The sequence below is a fragment of the Telmatherina bonti genome, assembly GCF_933228915.1.
Source record: "Telmatherina bonti genome assembly, chromosome: 9".
Lineage (NCBI taxonomy): Eukaryota > Metazoa > Chordata > Actinopteri > Atheriniformes > Telmatherinidae > Telmatherina > Telmatherina bonti.
Window position 1 is genome coordinate 36756155 of NC_136627.1, and position 14643 is coordinate 36770797.

Below are 14643 nucleotides of genomic sequence, written 5' to 3' on the forward strand. Positions count from 1 at the left end.
TGACCCCGACCACTAGGACCAGATTGACCCAGACCACAAGGACCTGACTGACCCAGACCATTAAGACCTGACTGACCCAGACCACTGGTATCTGACTGACCCAGACCACTGGGACCTGACTGACCCAGACTACAGGGACCTGACTGACCCAGACCATTAAGACCTGACTGACCCAGACTACAGGGACCTGACTGACCCAGACCATTAAGACCTGACTGACCCCGACCACTAGGACCGGATTGACCCAGACCACAAGGACCTGACTGACCCAGACCATTAAGACCTGACTGACCCAGACCACTGGTATCTGACTGACCCAGACCACTGGGACCTGACTGACCCAGACTACAGGGACCTGACTGACCCAGACCACTGGGACCAGACTGACCCAGACTACAGGGACCTGACTGACCCAGACCAATGGTATCTGACTGACTCAGACCACAAGGACCTGACTGACCCAGACCAATGGTATCTGACTGACTCAGACCACAAGGACCTGACTGACCCAGACCATTAAGACCTGACTGACCCAGACCACAAGGACCTGACTGACCCAGACCAATGGTATCTGACTGACCCAGACCACTAAGACCTGACTGACCCAGACCACTGGGACCAGACTGACCCTCTAACTGTCACAATCCTCGTGATCTTTTTACAACAGTATATAATGTTCTTAATACCAACCAATCAGCTTGCATGCAAAAGCTCAACTGAAGTGCGTGAGAGATTTTTTTAACTTTTTCATAAATAAGGTTTTGACTATTTGGGCCCTCATTGATCATCGTTCCTTTGACCCATTCACCTTTATTACATGTTCTGCTAGTTTTCATCAGTTTGAACCTGACTCTGTCTTCTCCGATAGAAATAAATTGTGATATCCTCCTGACTACCAGTAGTTCAAATTTGTCCTCTGTGGAGGAACTTTGTAAACCTAAATATTTTTATCTCCCTGAATGCTACTGAACTAACACCTTTTGGTTTTCAAAGAGGACATTTAGTGCTTTTAAATGGTACCTTATTTGTGTGGGGGGGCTTTGTGAACATTCTTTCTCTCTTCAAGAAAAATGGCCTCCATTGCAACAAGCATGTTTTATGGGAAGAGCAAAAGTGCAGAATACTTTTCTTTGTGCTGATTTTTTACTTGAAATTTTGTAGCTATATTTTCATTGAATATCTTATAAACATATTAAATTGTTTCTTAGATAAATATAACTATATTTTACCACAATATTTAAAAGTTTAAGCAATGTCCTCCGTAGTGGACATTTGTAGTTACACATTTTTTTTCCTGGTAGTCAGGTGGATATGAAGCTTGCTGGGTTTTCAAAGGATCCTATTCCACCTCATCTTTTTAGAGAGGTTTTATCCTCTGTGGCACCTTTTGTGCTCAATATTTTAAATTCTAGTTTATTAAATGGGACTGTACTGGCATCTTCTAAGCATGCAGTGATGGGACTCCTTGGATTACAAATCCTTGCTTAGACTCAAATCTTCAAATTTTAGGCCGATTTCTAAACTTCCTTTTCTTTTCAAGATTCTAGAGAAAATAGTTTATTGCCAGGTAAAGTCATTCTTGGATGAGCACAATATTTTGGAGATGTTTCAGTCTGGGTCTAAAACCCACCACATTACTGAGTCGGCCATGTTGAAGGTTTTTCATGATATTTATTTAGCTACAGACTCCGGTCACTCTGTTGTCCTGGTTCTGTTGGACCTAACAGCTGCCTTCGACACAGTGGATCATTGAATCTTCGCCTGGAGACCTGGGTCGGTATTCAGGGTGGTGCTTTACATTGGTTCATGTCCTACCTATCAGAGAGAAGTTTCAGTGTTTCTGTTGGAGCCACTGAGTCTCATACAGCACCTCTCACATGGGGAGTACCTCAAGGTTCTATACTTGGTTCTCTTCTTTTCTCCCTGTATCCGAAAACATGGCATCTTGTTTAATTTTTATGCTGACTACAGCCAAATTTACATGCCATCAGAGAAGAAGGGAATGCTTACTCTGCCAACCAGCTACTGCAGTGCATTGCTGAAATCAAGACTTGCATGTCTTTACACTTTTTGCACCTAAACAATAAAAAGACAGAGGTCATGTTTTTCCAACCTAATGATGTCTCCAAAGCCCATATTGATCTGGGTCCTTTAAGTCCATATCGAACACAGACAGCAACAAACCTGGGTGTGAAAATTGACAGTGACCTTAAATTAGATGTGCAGGTCAAATTGGTTGTGAAGTTCAGCTTTTTTCACTTGAGACAATTAGCAAAAGTTAAACCTCTTCTGTCTGCATCTCTTTGAGATTTTAATCCATTCTTTTATCACAACTTGTTTCGACTGCTGCAATGCTCTTCATGTTGGTCTCAGCCAGTCGTTACTGACTTGCCTTCAGTTGGTTCAAAATGCTCCTGCTCGACTCTTAACTGGTACTGAAAAAGGAGAGTAGATCACTCAAGTTTTATCTTCACTTCGTTGGCTCCCGGTTCGTTTTAGAATAGATTTAAAAGATGTCTTCATGGCCTTGCATCCCCCATCCGTCTGACCTGCTTCGTCCGTACACTCCTTCCCGTTCTCTTCAGTCAGCTGGTCAACTCATCTTAATTGTCTAAAAGACAAAGAAGTCGAGAGGTGGCCACGCTTTTTCCGTTGTTGCTCCTCAGCTGTGGAACGAGCTGCAGTTGAACATCAGACAGACCACCTCATCACCAGCTTTTAAATCCTCTCTTAAAACACATCTTTTCTCTTTGGCTTTTAAATCAGTTTGAGGAGGCTGCTTTATTTTATTTTATTTTATTTTATTGTTTTCTGCTTTTACTGTTTTATATTTTGTTTTTAATTTACTGATTCTATGTATTTTAAACTGTCCTGTGTTTTAACTAGTTTTTGTGGCTCTGTGAGGCCCTGTGATGGACGGGCGAGCTGTCCAGGGTGTACCCTGCCTTTCACCCAAAGACTGCTGGGATAGGCTCCAGCTTCCCCGCAACCCTGAATTGGAATAAGCGGTTAGAAAAATGAATGAATGAATGAATGTGTGTGTGTGTGTGTGTGTGTGTGTGTGTGTGTGTGTGTATATGTGTGTGCAGCACTTTGGCCGATCTTGATTGCTTTTAAAAATGTTCTATAAATGAAGATGAGTTGAGTTGATTTGTCCCGGACCACTAGGATCTGACTGACCTGGACCATTAGGATTTACCTGGCTCAGGCCACTAAGATCTGACTGGAGAACTTACTGAACCGGACTACTGTGATCTGACTGAACTAGACCACGAGGACCTGCCTGATCAAGACCAATAGAATCTGCTTGAGCCAGACCATTAGGATCTGACTGACCCAGATTGCTATGATCTGACTGACCTAGACCACTAGGATCTAGCTGACATAGACTACTAGGATCTGCCTGGCCCAGACCTCTAGAATCCAATTGACCTAGACCACTAGGATCTGACCCAGACTACTAGGCTGACCTAGATAACTAGGACCTGACTGATGCAGACCACTAAGATATGATTGACTAGGATCTGATGCAGTTCCATGTTTTCTTTCCTCTGGTGGAGAATGAAAGGTATCTTAAAAGGTCCATTTTGTTTGAGAAGTTCAGAGTGAACGCAAACTTGCTACTGAATAATTTTGTGCCCCACTCCCAAATGAACCAAGCCACCTGTTGGATCGAGTCTGGCGGTCTATCCTGATGTGAATGCAGCTTTAGTATTGTAATGATAAAACAGAAAAAAAAAACCTTCAGAAAGCTGCAGAATTATAGATCTAGACCACTTTATGGCCGTTGTGCATCTGAAATATCGATTGTTTTTTTTGGTACTTTAGTGTTGTCACTTTCATCAGATGGTCTTTGTTAGCTCAGTTGTAGCATTGTCGCAGTCGTCATTTGGAGTGCTAACAGCTATCACTACACATCACAAACAGTTATGATTTATTGCTCAAATTGTACGTTGAAGTTTGCCTTGGCAGAGTCTAAAAATCCTATTAGATTATTCAGTTGCTGGAGAGCTAAAGGAGATCCTGGAAGGTCCTCTAATCAAGTCTGGTTCATGTTGGTTTGGTGCATAAGAGCCCTGAAAGGTCAGAAGAAGTCTGGGTCCTTCTGCTTGAATAAAGCAGAAATTTCTTCTTTAACCCAAATGAAAAGATCCCACTCCAACATTAGTTTGATTCCAGTCGCATTCTCCATCCATCCATCCATCCATCCATCCATCCAGCCATCCATTTTTATCCGTTTATCTGGGGTCGCGGGAGCAGCAGCCTAAGCAGGGAAGCACAGACTTCCCTCTCCCCAGACACATTTGCCAACTCTGCGGGGGGATCCCGAGGCGTTCCCAGGCCAGCCGAGAGATATAATCCCTCCAGCGTGTCCTGGGTCTTCCCCGGGGTCTCCTCCCAGAGGGACGTGCCTGGAACACCTCACCAGGGAGGTCCAGGAGGCATCCTGACCAGATGCCCGAGCCACCTCAACTGGTTCCTCTCGATGCGGAGGAGCAGCGGCTCTACTCTGATCTCCTCCCGGATGACCGAGCTCCTCACCCTATCTCTAAGGGAGAGCCCGGCCACCCTGCGGAGGAAACTCATTTTAGCCGCCTGTATACGAGATCTCCTTCTTTCGGTCACGACCCACAGCTCATGACCATAGGTGAGGGTAGGAACGTAGATCGACTGATAAATCGAGAGCTTCACCTTCTGGCTCAGCTCCTTCTTCACCACGACAGACCGGCGCAGAGTCCGCATTACTGCAGACGCCACACCGATCCGTCTGTCCATCTCACGCTCCATCCTTCCCTCACTCATGAACAAGACCCCGAGATATTTAAACTCCTCCACTTGAGGCAGGACCTGACTCCCGACCCGGAGAGGGCAATCCACCCTATTCCGGCTGAGGACCATGGTCTCAGATTTGGAGGTGCTGATTCTCATCCCAGCCGCTTCACACTCGGCCGCGAATCGCTCAAGCGAGAGCTGGAGATCACGACCAGATGAAGCCAACAGGACCACGTCATCCGCAAAAAGCAGGGACCCAATCCTGAGGCCACCGAGCCGGATCTCCTCAACACCTCGGCTGCGCCTAGAAATTCTGTCCATATAAGTGAACAGAATCTGCAATAAAGAGTGGCCTTTGCGGAGTCCAACCCTCACTGGAAATTACTCCGACTTACTGCCGGCAATGAGGACAACTTGTACATCATCACCTCAAAAAGCTTCCGGAATCATGTATTTCCATCCAGTGTTGCATTAATTCTTTTCCAAAATGGAGAGTCTGACCACCGCTCAAAGCTTTCTCCAGCAATTCTCCAACAATTCTCAGTGGGTTTAAATCTGGACTCTGGTGGCTAGTCCATGTGTGAAAGTGACATCTCCTGTTCCCTGAACCACTCGTTCCCAGTCTCCATAAATCCTGGAATATGGCCGTGCCATCAGGGAAGATCGAAAAACCTGCTCAGTCAGAAAGTTCAGGTTTCAGCTGACCTCATTCTTTGGACACATAATTTTGCTGAACCTAGTCCTGAACCACACAATGAGTCTAGAACAGGGTCAGTCTGGATTCATCAGCCCACATGACAGGTGTGGAACAAGGTCAATCTGGACTCATCAAGCCACAGGACTTTCTTCCAGCTCCAGAGTCCAGTCTTTCTGCTGGTTCTCCCCCTGATCAGTGGTTTTCTTGTGGCTCCAGAGCTGTTCCTTCACATTGTTCATGTGGAAATGTTCTTAATGTCACTATGAATTGTCCTGAGTTCTACTACTGTTTTTCTTCCATTTGAATTTCACCATCATTCAGGATGTTTTTCCACCACATTTCTCCTGAAAGACAATGATCCCCCACCATCCTTCCAGGTTTTAATAGTTCACTAGACAGTTCTGAACCCGGTTTTAGTATTTTCTGCATCTCTTCAGATGTTTTCTCTGCTTAATGCTGATGATCTGACCCTTCTGGAATATATTTGCATCTTTTCCACGACTACGGGACGTGATAACACATTGCCTCAGTTGGGGTAAATATAGCCCAGCCATTGTGTTGTACTTTATCAGTCAGCAACGGGTGTCATTAAAAAAAATCCCGTCTATTCACCATCATTACAAGCAACGTTAAGTCCATACCTCAACCACGTCTGTTCTTTCACTCACTGGCATGTTCAGACCAAGGGCGTAACTTTGGGTTTGCCATTGGGGGGACTGCACTCTTTGCCTGTTTGTTCACTTGTTTCTTTATTCACATTTGCAAAATCAGTCCAGGTAATTTGGTGGGTCTGTATAAGAAATGTATTGTGGTACTTTTACTGTGATTTACTTGACATTATTGCAGCTGTGTACTTGACCATTTATGACACGATGACAAAGTAATGACTGGTACGTCCTGCTGTATTTAGGCACTAGTTAGCCATGGCAGCTTCCACTCAGCTGATTTTGTGTTTGTGTCAACTATAAATGGGAAAAAAAAGTCAAAAACTTCCAATAAAAACATGAACTAGAAATGAAAACACATTGCTGTAATGAACCTGGGAATATTCAGTGCATCCACACTATATTACTTCCAGTGGTAGAGATACTGCTGCTGCACGTGAATCCTCCTGTCCTTCCTCCAGAAATCTCACCGGGACTTTCCTCTCTCTTTCAGATCTCCTCAGATTATCTCCATTATTGACAAAAATATTTACAAAATGTTACTGTGATTACTAATGATCAGGTCTGTATAAAAACAGGAACTATGGCAAAAATATGAAAGTTAGCAAGAAACATAGAATGATGAAGAAAGAATGTGAATTAAACAAAAACACAGAAAAAACACCCTAAAAATGATCAAAATCTATTCAAATCCAATTATTTATGATTACAAAATATTATTTACAGGAGGTATCTGGACAAAAACACTGCAAAGAACCCGCTAATATTTTCTAAATCACCGCTATGATGCTACAGATGTTCGCTCAGTCTCCGCTGCTGCTTCCCGCGGCTGCTCACTTTACCCTGCCCTCTCGTGCGTACCCCCACAAAAACCATAACATGTCACATATCAACAGAAAGCTACGTTTTCAGAAGATTTCAGAATCCATTGGAACTACGTTGATAGCGTCAATTGTGGTGGAGTTACGTTAATTTGAATTGCGGGTTTTATTTTCTATCGGCGCCGATATAACCGTTATGTTATTTTTGGGGGGGGGTTGTATTGGCTGGATGGGATTTTTGCGGGGGTTGCAGCCCCCCTATCCCCCCTGCAAATTACGCCATTGTTTCAGATGCTTGTTCTTCAAGTTTTATGTTGTTTTAAAACGAAAGAATCTTTTGGAGTTTTGGATATTGAAACAGTTCAGTCAGAAATTAAGTCGATGCTTTAAAATATCTAAGGCACTGAAGCAGGACACCTTTGAAGCCTCGGTAGTTTGCATAAATGTTTCCAGGGAATTAATGATAAAGTCATTTTTATCACGACTCTGCAACTGGAACAAAGTAATCACATTACTATGTGAAGTAAATGTCTCAGCTTGTTTTATCTGCTGACGTTGTGAACCGTTAGAAATGTCATGACCAACAGAAACCATGACAATCATTTGTTTCATTTCAGACCTGAACTACTGCACCAACCACAAGCCGTGCCAGAACGGAGCCTCGTGCACCAACACTGGCGAAGGGAGCTACACGTGCACCTGCCGACCCGGGTTTTCTGGTCAAAACTGCGAGGTCGAGACCAACGAATGCGACAGCAACCCCTGCAGGAATGGAGGCAGCTGCAAAGTACGTCAACAGTTGTGTCGTTTTCTGCTTGTATCTAGACCAATGGGGCCAGTATCCTGCAGTTCTCAATGTGTCCCTGCTCCAACGCACCTGGCTCAACTCACTGAATCATCATGCAGAACTGCATGAGCTACTGGAAACATTTAATTTGAGTGACAGAAGCTGGCCACCCTGCTGCAGGGCCTCATCCTCCTTACCGTGTCCTCTTGTCTCCCCTCAGGATTTGGAGAATAATTATTCCTGCGCCTGCCCTCAGGGCTTCTATGGGAAGAGCTGCGAGGTGAGCGCCATGACATGCGCGGATGATCCGTGCTTTAATGGTGGGACGTGCACGGAGCAAGACACTGGTGGGTACATCTGCCACTGCCCGGCTGGCTACATGGGCTCCAACTGCGAGAAGAGGATGGACAGATGCAGCAGCAGCCCCTGTGCTAACGGTACAAACCATCTGTAACCCACGTCCTTATTACAAAATTACAAAAAATAAAATTTCCATCACACGCTACCGGCAGACAAATTTGTTCTTGGTTTAAGTTTCCGTTTGGTTGCACTGCAGATTTATTTATTTCTTTTTATTAAGTCTGTCAAGAAAAAAATCTGACATCCAGATGCGGGAGGTGAATTCTGTCCCATGATGCTTCACTTCTCCTGTTGGAAGACCAGAGATAGTCAAAAAGATCTGCCGGGAAGAGGCTCCGCAACAGAGATGCCACAACTATATGCAAACAGATGAAAAATAGTCAATAAGATGATGGATCCAGAGCAGTTTTAGTCTCTGGAGGTCAAAATTTCAAAGTTTTATGTACAAGAACAGGTACAAGAAGGTTTAAAATTCAGAAAATCCAACTTCAGATTAGCCACATCTCAGTAAATAGGAGTCCCTATTTACTGAGCAGAAACTAAAAGTCAGAACCATCTAACATTGTTTTGTGGATGACCTGCTCAGTCTTTCCCATGGTTGTGGAGGAGTTTTGGTCCCCTTTCTGCCTCTGAAGAAGGCAGCACAGTAAATTAGCCAGAATATTTGCTGACTTGTTCATACGTCGTCGCACTCGCTGATGTTTGCTGAAATTTTAGAAAGTAATCTGGATGGGAAATCTCTAAAGAGAAGTTCAGAGAGAAAAATGTTGCAGCCATTATATTGTAGCTGCGCTGCTGTGTTCGAAATTATTTTCCTGTTGCATGCTTGCTTCAGTCGAGCTTTAGCCAATGGACAGTCTCATGTTTGACTCTAGAATACTACAGACATGCATGTGCAAATTACCCGTAGTCATGAAATATGTGGATGAAATCATATGAAATCAAGCTAATAAAAAAGGAGTCAAATCCAGACAACAACTCTCTAATGCCCACTTACATATGTAAATGGGGGGAATGTCTGTTTCAAACATCATATGTCATCGTCCTGGTACTTCCATGCATCTTTTACGTTGCCATGGTGAATTAATCTGGACATATCTAGCTTGTGACTTCCTACAGAGGAGGCTTCAGTGTCAGACCGACTTTGGTCAATAAATTGATTCCTGATTTGGCCATGCCTGAACAAAGAGAGTGATCCAAAAACTAGGGATGTTCCATATTGGCTTTTTTACCAATATCCGATAAACTGATTTTGTTCAACTCTTAATTTCCGATAACAATATCAACCAATACTGACATTTTTGAAGCGAGTTGTGCCAAACAAATGAAAAAAACAAAAAAAAAAAAATAAAACGACAACATCTCTTATATTTTGTCATTTTGATTTAGAGGAGACTGAGCTGAAGAGTTTGATATAATAAGTGCATGTTGTGTAAAAGTATTAAAAATATAAAAACCAATACAAATAATTTTCAAAATTGCATTTTAATGTCGATATTGGCCGATAAAATAGGTATGCTGATAATATCGGACATCTCTACCAAAAACAAGTGGTAATGGCGATCTAGGAACATGACTATAAGTCTTGTATATCATATCCAACATCAGCGACTGATGTATGAATGAGTCAGCAAATATTCCAGCTAGTTTACGTTTTACATTTGAAGGCCCATTTCTGCTCACTTATGTACGTAAGTAGGTACATCTGTTTCAAACCTTTTCTTACATCTCCGTCCTCATACTTAATGCATCTTTTACATTGCCTTGGTTGTGAAGTCAGCTGATCCACTAGTGGGCAGTGCTGTGTTCAGAGCCATTACTGTGTTGGTGGCAGTAGTACTTCTGTAAAGTTGTTTACAACCACATAAAAACATCAGAGGAAAAAAAACACATGAGCTGTGTCCCAATTCAGGGTCTGCACACTTCAAAGCATGAAGACTGCGCAAGCTATGAAGTGTTCTACGTAGTCTGCCACTCCAAAGTCAGCCTACCGTTAGAGACGGTCTACCGAATGTACGAGAATTACCCATAGTACTCCAGTTCTCTGTTGCCTAGCAACTACATATGCAAAGTTTAACTATAATTAGTTATCACATTCTTTTACAAAACACACAAACATATTATTTAAAATGACAGAAAATTGGGGCAGTAATTTTAATTAATCTCATTACTAAGATCCTGTTCGGCCATATATATTATTATTCCGCCAAACTTTGCCGCGCTACTCCTCCTGCACCGTTCAGGTCACTTCAATCATTTACATCTCAAACCCTGCAGATCATTCAGGAGAAATGTGCTACGACTTTTGTCGTTTCAAATCTTTGTAGTTTTTGAGATATTTAGCATTTTGTAAGAAAGATTAATTCAGCCTTGTGATTGGATGAAAGTCCTTCAAACCAAATGCAGATCGGACGTTGCAAAAATTCAGCTCTGTGATTGGTCAGTTTTTGCATAATGAGCTGAAAACTGCTTCAACATGGTTTCAGAGCTCTGCACCAGTTTGCAGTGTCCAGTTCATCAAGTTCCCGTCCCCATTGTCTTTCCTGCAAACTGTTTGGCTCCTACTCCTCCTACACCTTTTGCCTCACTTCAACCATTCAAATATCAAACTGTTCAACCCATTAAGGAGATATGTGCTATGACTTTTGGTCTTTCTAACATGTAAACTTTTCAAGTTATTCACATTTTTGCCAAATGTTAAAATCCTCTCCAGTGATTGGACAGAACGGAAGTCAGCTCAGCGATTGGTCCATTTTGTGCACCGGTACACAGGTACACATACAAGGCACGGGTTCAAATGCAGCATTTAACATACAGCTCCGTTGTTGTTTGTCGGCTGTTGCTTGTGTGATGCCATGCAGTTCTGCAGGCTGCTCAATGTGAACTGTTGGCCTCAGCTGCACACTTCAAGGAGCAAAGGAATTTATTTACAAATGTCTCAGTTAAATATGAAGGATTTGTTTCAACAATGCTCCCTGCAACATTTCAACTCTTTGATAAATCTTAAACACGTTAAACAAAGTCTTTCACATCTTCACTGGAGTTTAGCTTAACCTTGCACATGTTTTTGCAATCCCACTAATTACTAAGTGAAAAAAAAGACATTCCCATCCCAATTGGAAAAAATTTCAACGCTTTTTTCCAAAGGGCAACTAAGAGTGCCAGTGGCGTAGTGAGTAAGTCAGTGTGCTTTGATACAGAAGGTCATGGGTTTAATCCTGATGTGGGCAATTAGAAAAAATGTCAGTTGTGCTTTTTTTTCAATTTCTTATACTTATGCAATTTCATTTCAATCATTCAGCATAGTTCAATAAATGGGCATTCACAGCTGCTATTATGTCAATAATAGCTGTTTTGCTATTAACATGGTAGCTATACAGCTCAACATTGCCCCCCCCCCCCACCCCCACCCCACCCCCCCGTCTGCTGCAAAGCCCCTCAAAAATGGACAAAATTTAGCACGTAAATAAAGCAGGAAAAGGATAAAAGTGACCATCTGTCTGCTTATCTTGCGTATGACAGACATGTTTCTGTTCGGTCGGTTTGAACTGGTTGGTTAAACTGGTTGGATGGTGGTTTTTGAAGACAATTTTTTATTTTCGTGTTTCAGCATTTTATTAAATGACTTAAATGTCTTAAAAGAAAAATTGTTCCTGGAAAACATCTCCTCCCTATAAGTGGCCTGTATGCTTCTTTCCACCTTTTCATGTTGTCCATACAAACCATAGACCAGGCGTCGCCAGCTCCAGTCCTTGTGAGCTACCATCCTGCAGGTTTTAGTGTTTTCCTGCTACAACACACTTGATTCAAAAGAATCCTGTTAATGAGCCATTGATTTAGATCAGGTGTGTCGCAGCAGGGAAACACTAAACCTGCAAGATGGTCGCTCAGGAGGACTGGCGTTTGTGACCCCTGCCATAGACTGTATATAAGAGATGGGTGGACCCACTGTGATGTCACCTGTAGGTTTCTGAGGATTGAAGCTCATTGGGCATTTCCTACCACCGCCATCTTGGCAGCTTAACGCATGTCGTCACTCCAGGAAAATACAAAAATAGGTGTAGAAGTGGAGCTGAGAGGGGGGCTGTGAGTGCGCAGGGGGTCCAGACTAACTTTTTTTTTAACTTGGTGGCCCCTAACTTTATTTTTATAAGTACAAGCAGAAAATTTAGGGCCGCACATTAAAGTCAATTTTCAAAGAAAATATTCACATTTCCTCTCATCTTTACCGTGTTAAAGATACATGAACAATAAATGCAGAAATGAAAGTGTTAACATTTTACAGTAAAAAAAAAAAAATCAATTAAAACAACAGCTCTGTTGAAATATAACCAGTTACACCCGTATGTGTTGAACTTCAGAATCAACCAACCAGTCTAAAGTTTAACACCAGTGCGCCTCGGTGCGCCAGCTTTCTAAATGCAACTGGGAGTGGAGCGGCGCTTTCAATACACAGGTTAGCACTTTGTGTGTTTCAGACTGGCACTGTGTTTTATAAAAGCGTAGTTTTTTAGTTGTTTGGTGCCAGTTTGATAAGAAAATGTTTAGTTTTCCGCATGTTGTGGGTATCGACAGCAGAACTTCATTTTATTTGTGTCCTTAAAAAACCTCAGCTAGCTGAACTCGTTGAGCTTCTCATCCGAAGACAGAATTTCATGGCTGATTCAGAGTCATCTGGAGCCTCTGGAGCACGAGGTTTACTGGGGAGTTCTCTTCGCTGTCAGTTACCATGGGTGTGTTTGGTGAAACCCAGCGGCAACCTCCTGCTGTTTAAAGTGAAGTCAATGCAGAAGCGCCACCTTACCAGCAGAAATAAACATGCTAACAGAGCGATACAAAAATATGTATTTTAGGTAGAATAGGTCAGTAGGAAGGCAGAGTGTAGTGCAACGGCTGAATTTGGCCGGTTAAAAGTGCACCTTAGCCTGCCTACTTCCGTTAGCCAGTTAGCTATCATTAGATCCAAGTTAGCTTGGTTAGCTCTTAGCTACAGGCAGCTTGGAGAAGATGAAAAATTTATCCGCACTGTCTCACATTTTAGTCGCCAAATGCGACCATTTGGTCGCAGTCTGGAGCCCTGGCGTGAGGATGGATGATTACCACCCATCAAACTACATGCTGCCTGTAGCTAAGAGCTAACCAAGCTAACACAGAGTTATTGGGGCCTACCAAGCTAACGGATACAAGCGGGCTAAAGCTAAGGCGCGCTATTAGTTGGCTAAAATTGCGGTCACGCTACTTGCTGCTTCATATCGAATACATATTGATTAAAAGGACACGCCCCTAATCATGACCTTTTAAACCTAAATGTTTTTTGTAGCAGGCTTTAAACCTATTTATATCTGCTGTAGACATGTTTATTTCTGCTGTAAACATGCTTATTTCTGCTGTAAACATGCTTATTTCTGCTGTTAACATGTTTATTTCTGCTGTTTTGGAGCCCCTAGTGGATGAAGGGGGAACTGCAGTTTTGCCACTTCTGCATAGGCTTCACTTTTTACCACCAGATGTTGCTGCTTGGTATAAACCTAAGTCGTGCTACCATGTTGTTTTTTCCCTGCAACTATTCCAAACAAGCCATACTGGTTCAGCTTTTCCAAACTGGACTGTCATGAACGTAAATATTTAAAATGCTAACTGAGGCCTGGAGAGTCTGACATGTAGATCTTGGGTTGTTTCAGTTTCACAGTCTGATCTTGGACTAAAGTTCCTGGGATGTCCACTCCTGGGAAGATGTGCGGCTGTCTTAAAGGTTCGCTTGTGATGCTGACGTCTATCCTTCTTGCTTAACACACACCTGAATTTCTGCTTTTTCAGAGAAGCTCATACTGATGATGATCAGTTAAGGAGTATCTTGATCAGCTGCACCTGGCGGCTACAGACCCTCTGAATTCCAGATGGATGCAGTTTTTCACAAACTTATTCTGACTATTGTTTTTTTTTTTCAGTAAAAATTCATCTAATTGTGTTGCTGTTCAGCTGAGTTTAATTTACTGAACTTTAAGACATGATAAAGACCATATGATCTTTTTATTTAAATAACCTGTTTGTATCTGAAGTCACATGATCAGTGTGTTAGTGATGTTTGATCTACAATCGATTAGTGGAGTTGAACTCTTTAGGATGTCAGTGGATCACCATGGCAACTTGCACTGGTTTTCAGATTAGTTAAAACACATTTAACAATTTCTCTAAGAAAAGGACCAAACTGTAATCAGGTTCATATCCACGAGTTAGAATGCTTTAAAACCTTCTGTAACTTGTTCAATTAGACATTTTAGAGACTGGATGTCTGACATTAGACATTTATAAATCTGCTGACTGCTTTGAAAAGTTTTTTTAAAATTTGATTCAAAGAGCATTTAGGAAAAACGTGAAAAAATGATGAAACAACAGTGTTGCATCCATTCTCTTACAAATATAAAGTTTCTTATGTTTATTTCGGTATTTAATTGTGATTTTTGTAAGAATATTCATCTAAAGATCCATGACTGAGAATGTTCACAACTCCAACAATACCTTTAAACAGATTTAGTTTTT

At 42.3% G+C, this 14643-nt stretch overlaps 1 protein-coding gene across 1 annotated transcript in view; it reads left to right on the forward strand.

The window, feature by feature from the left end:
- Nucleotides 1–14643, forward strand: part of dlc (deltaC) — a gene marked incomplete at its 3' end in the record, with an annotated part of 73959 nt that overhangs the window by 19384 nt on the left and 39932 nt on the right. Inside the window, exons 6-7 of the mRNA XM_079246085.1 lie at nt 7574–7743; nt 7964–8180. Of these exons, the coding sequence (XP_079102211.1) occupies nt 7574–7743; nt 7964–8180 (387 nt within the window). The remainder of the gene's footprint in view (nt 1–7573; nt 7744–7963; nt 8181–14643) is intronic.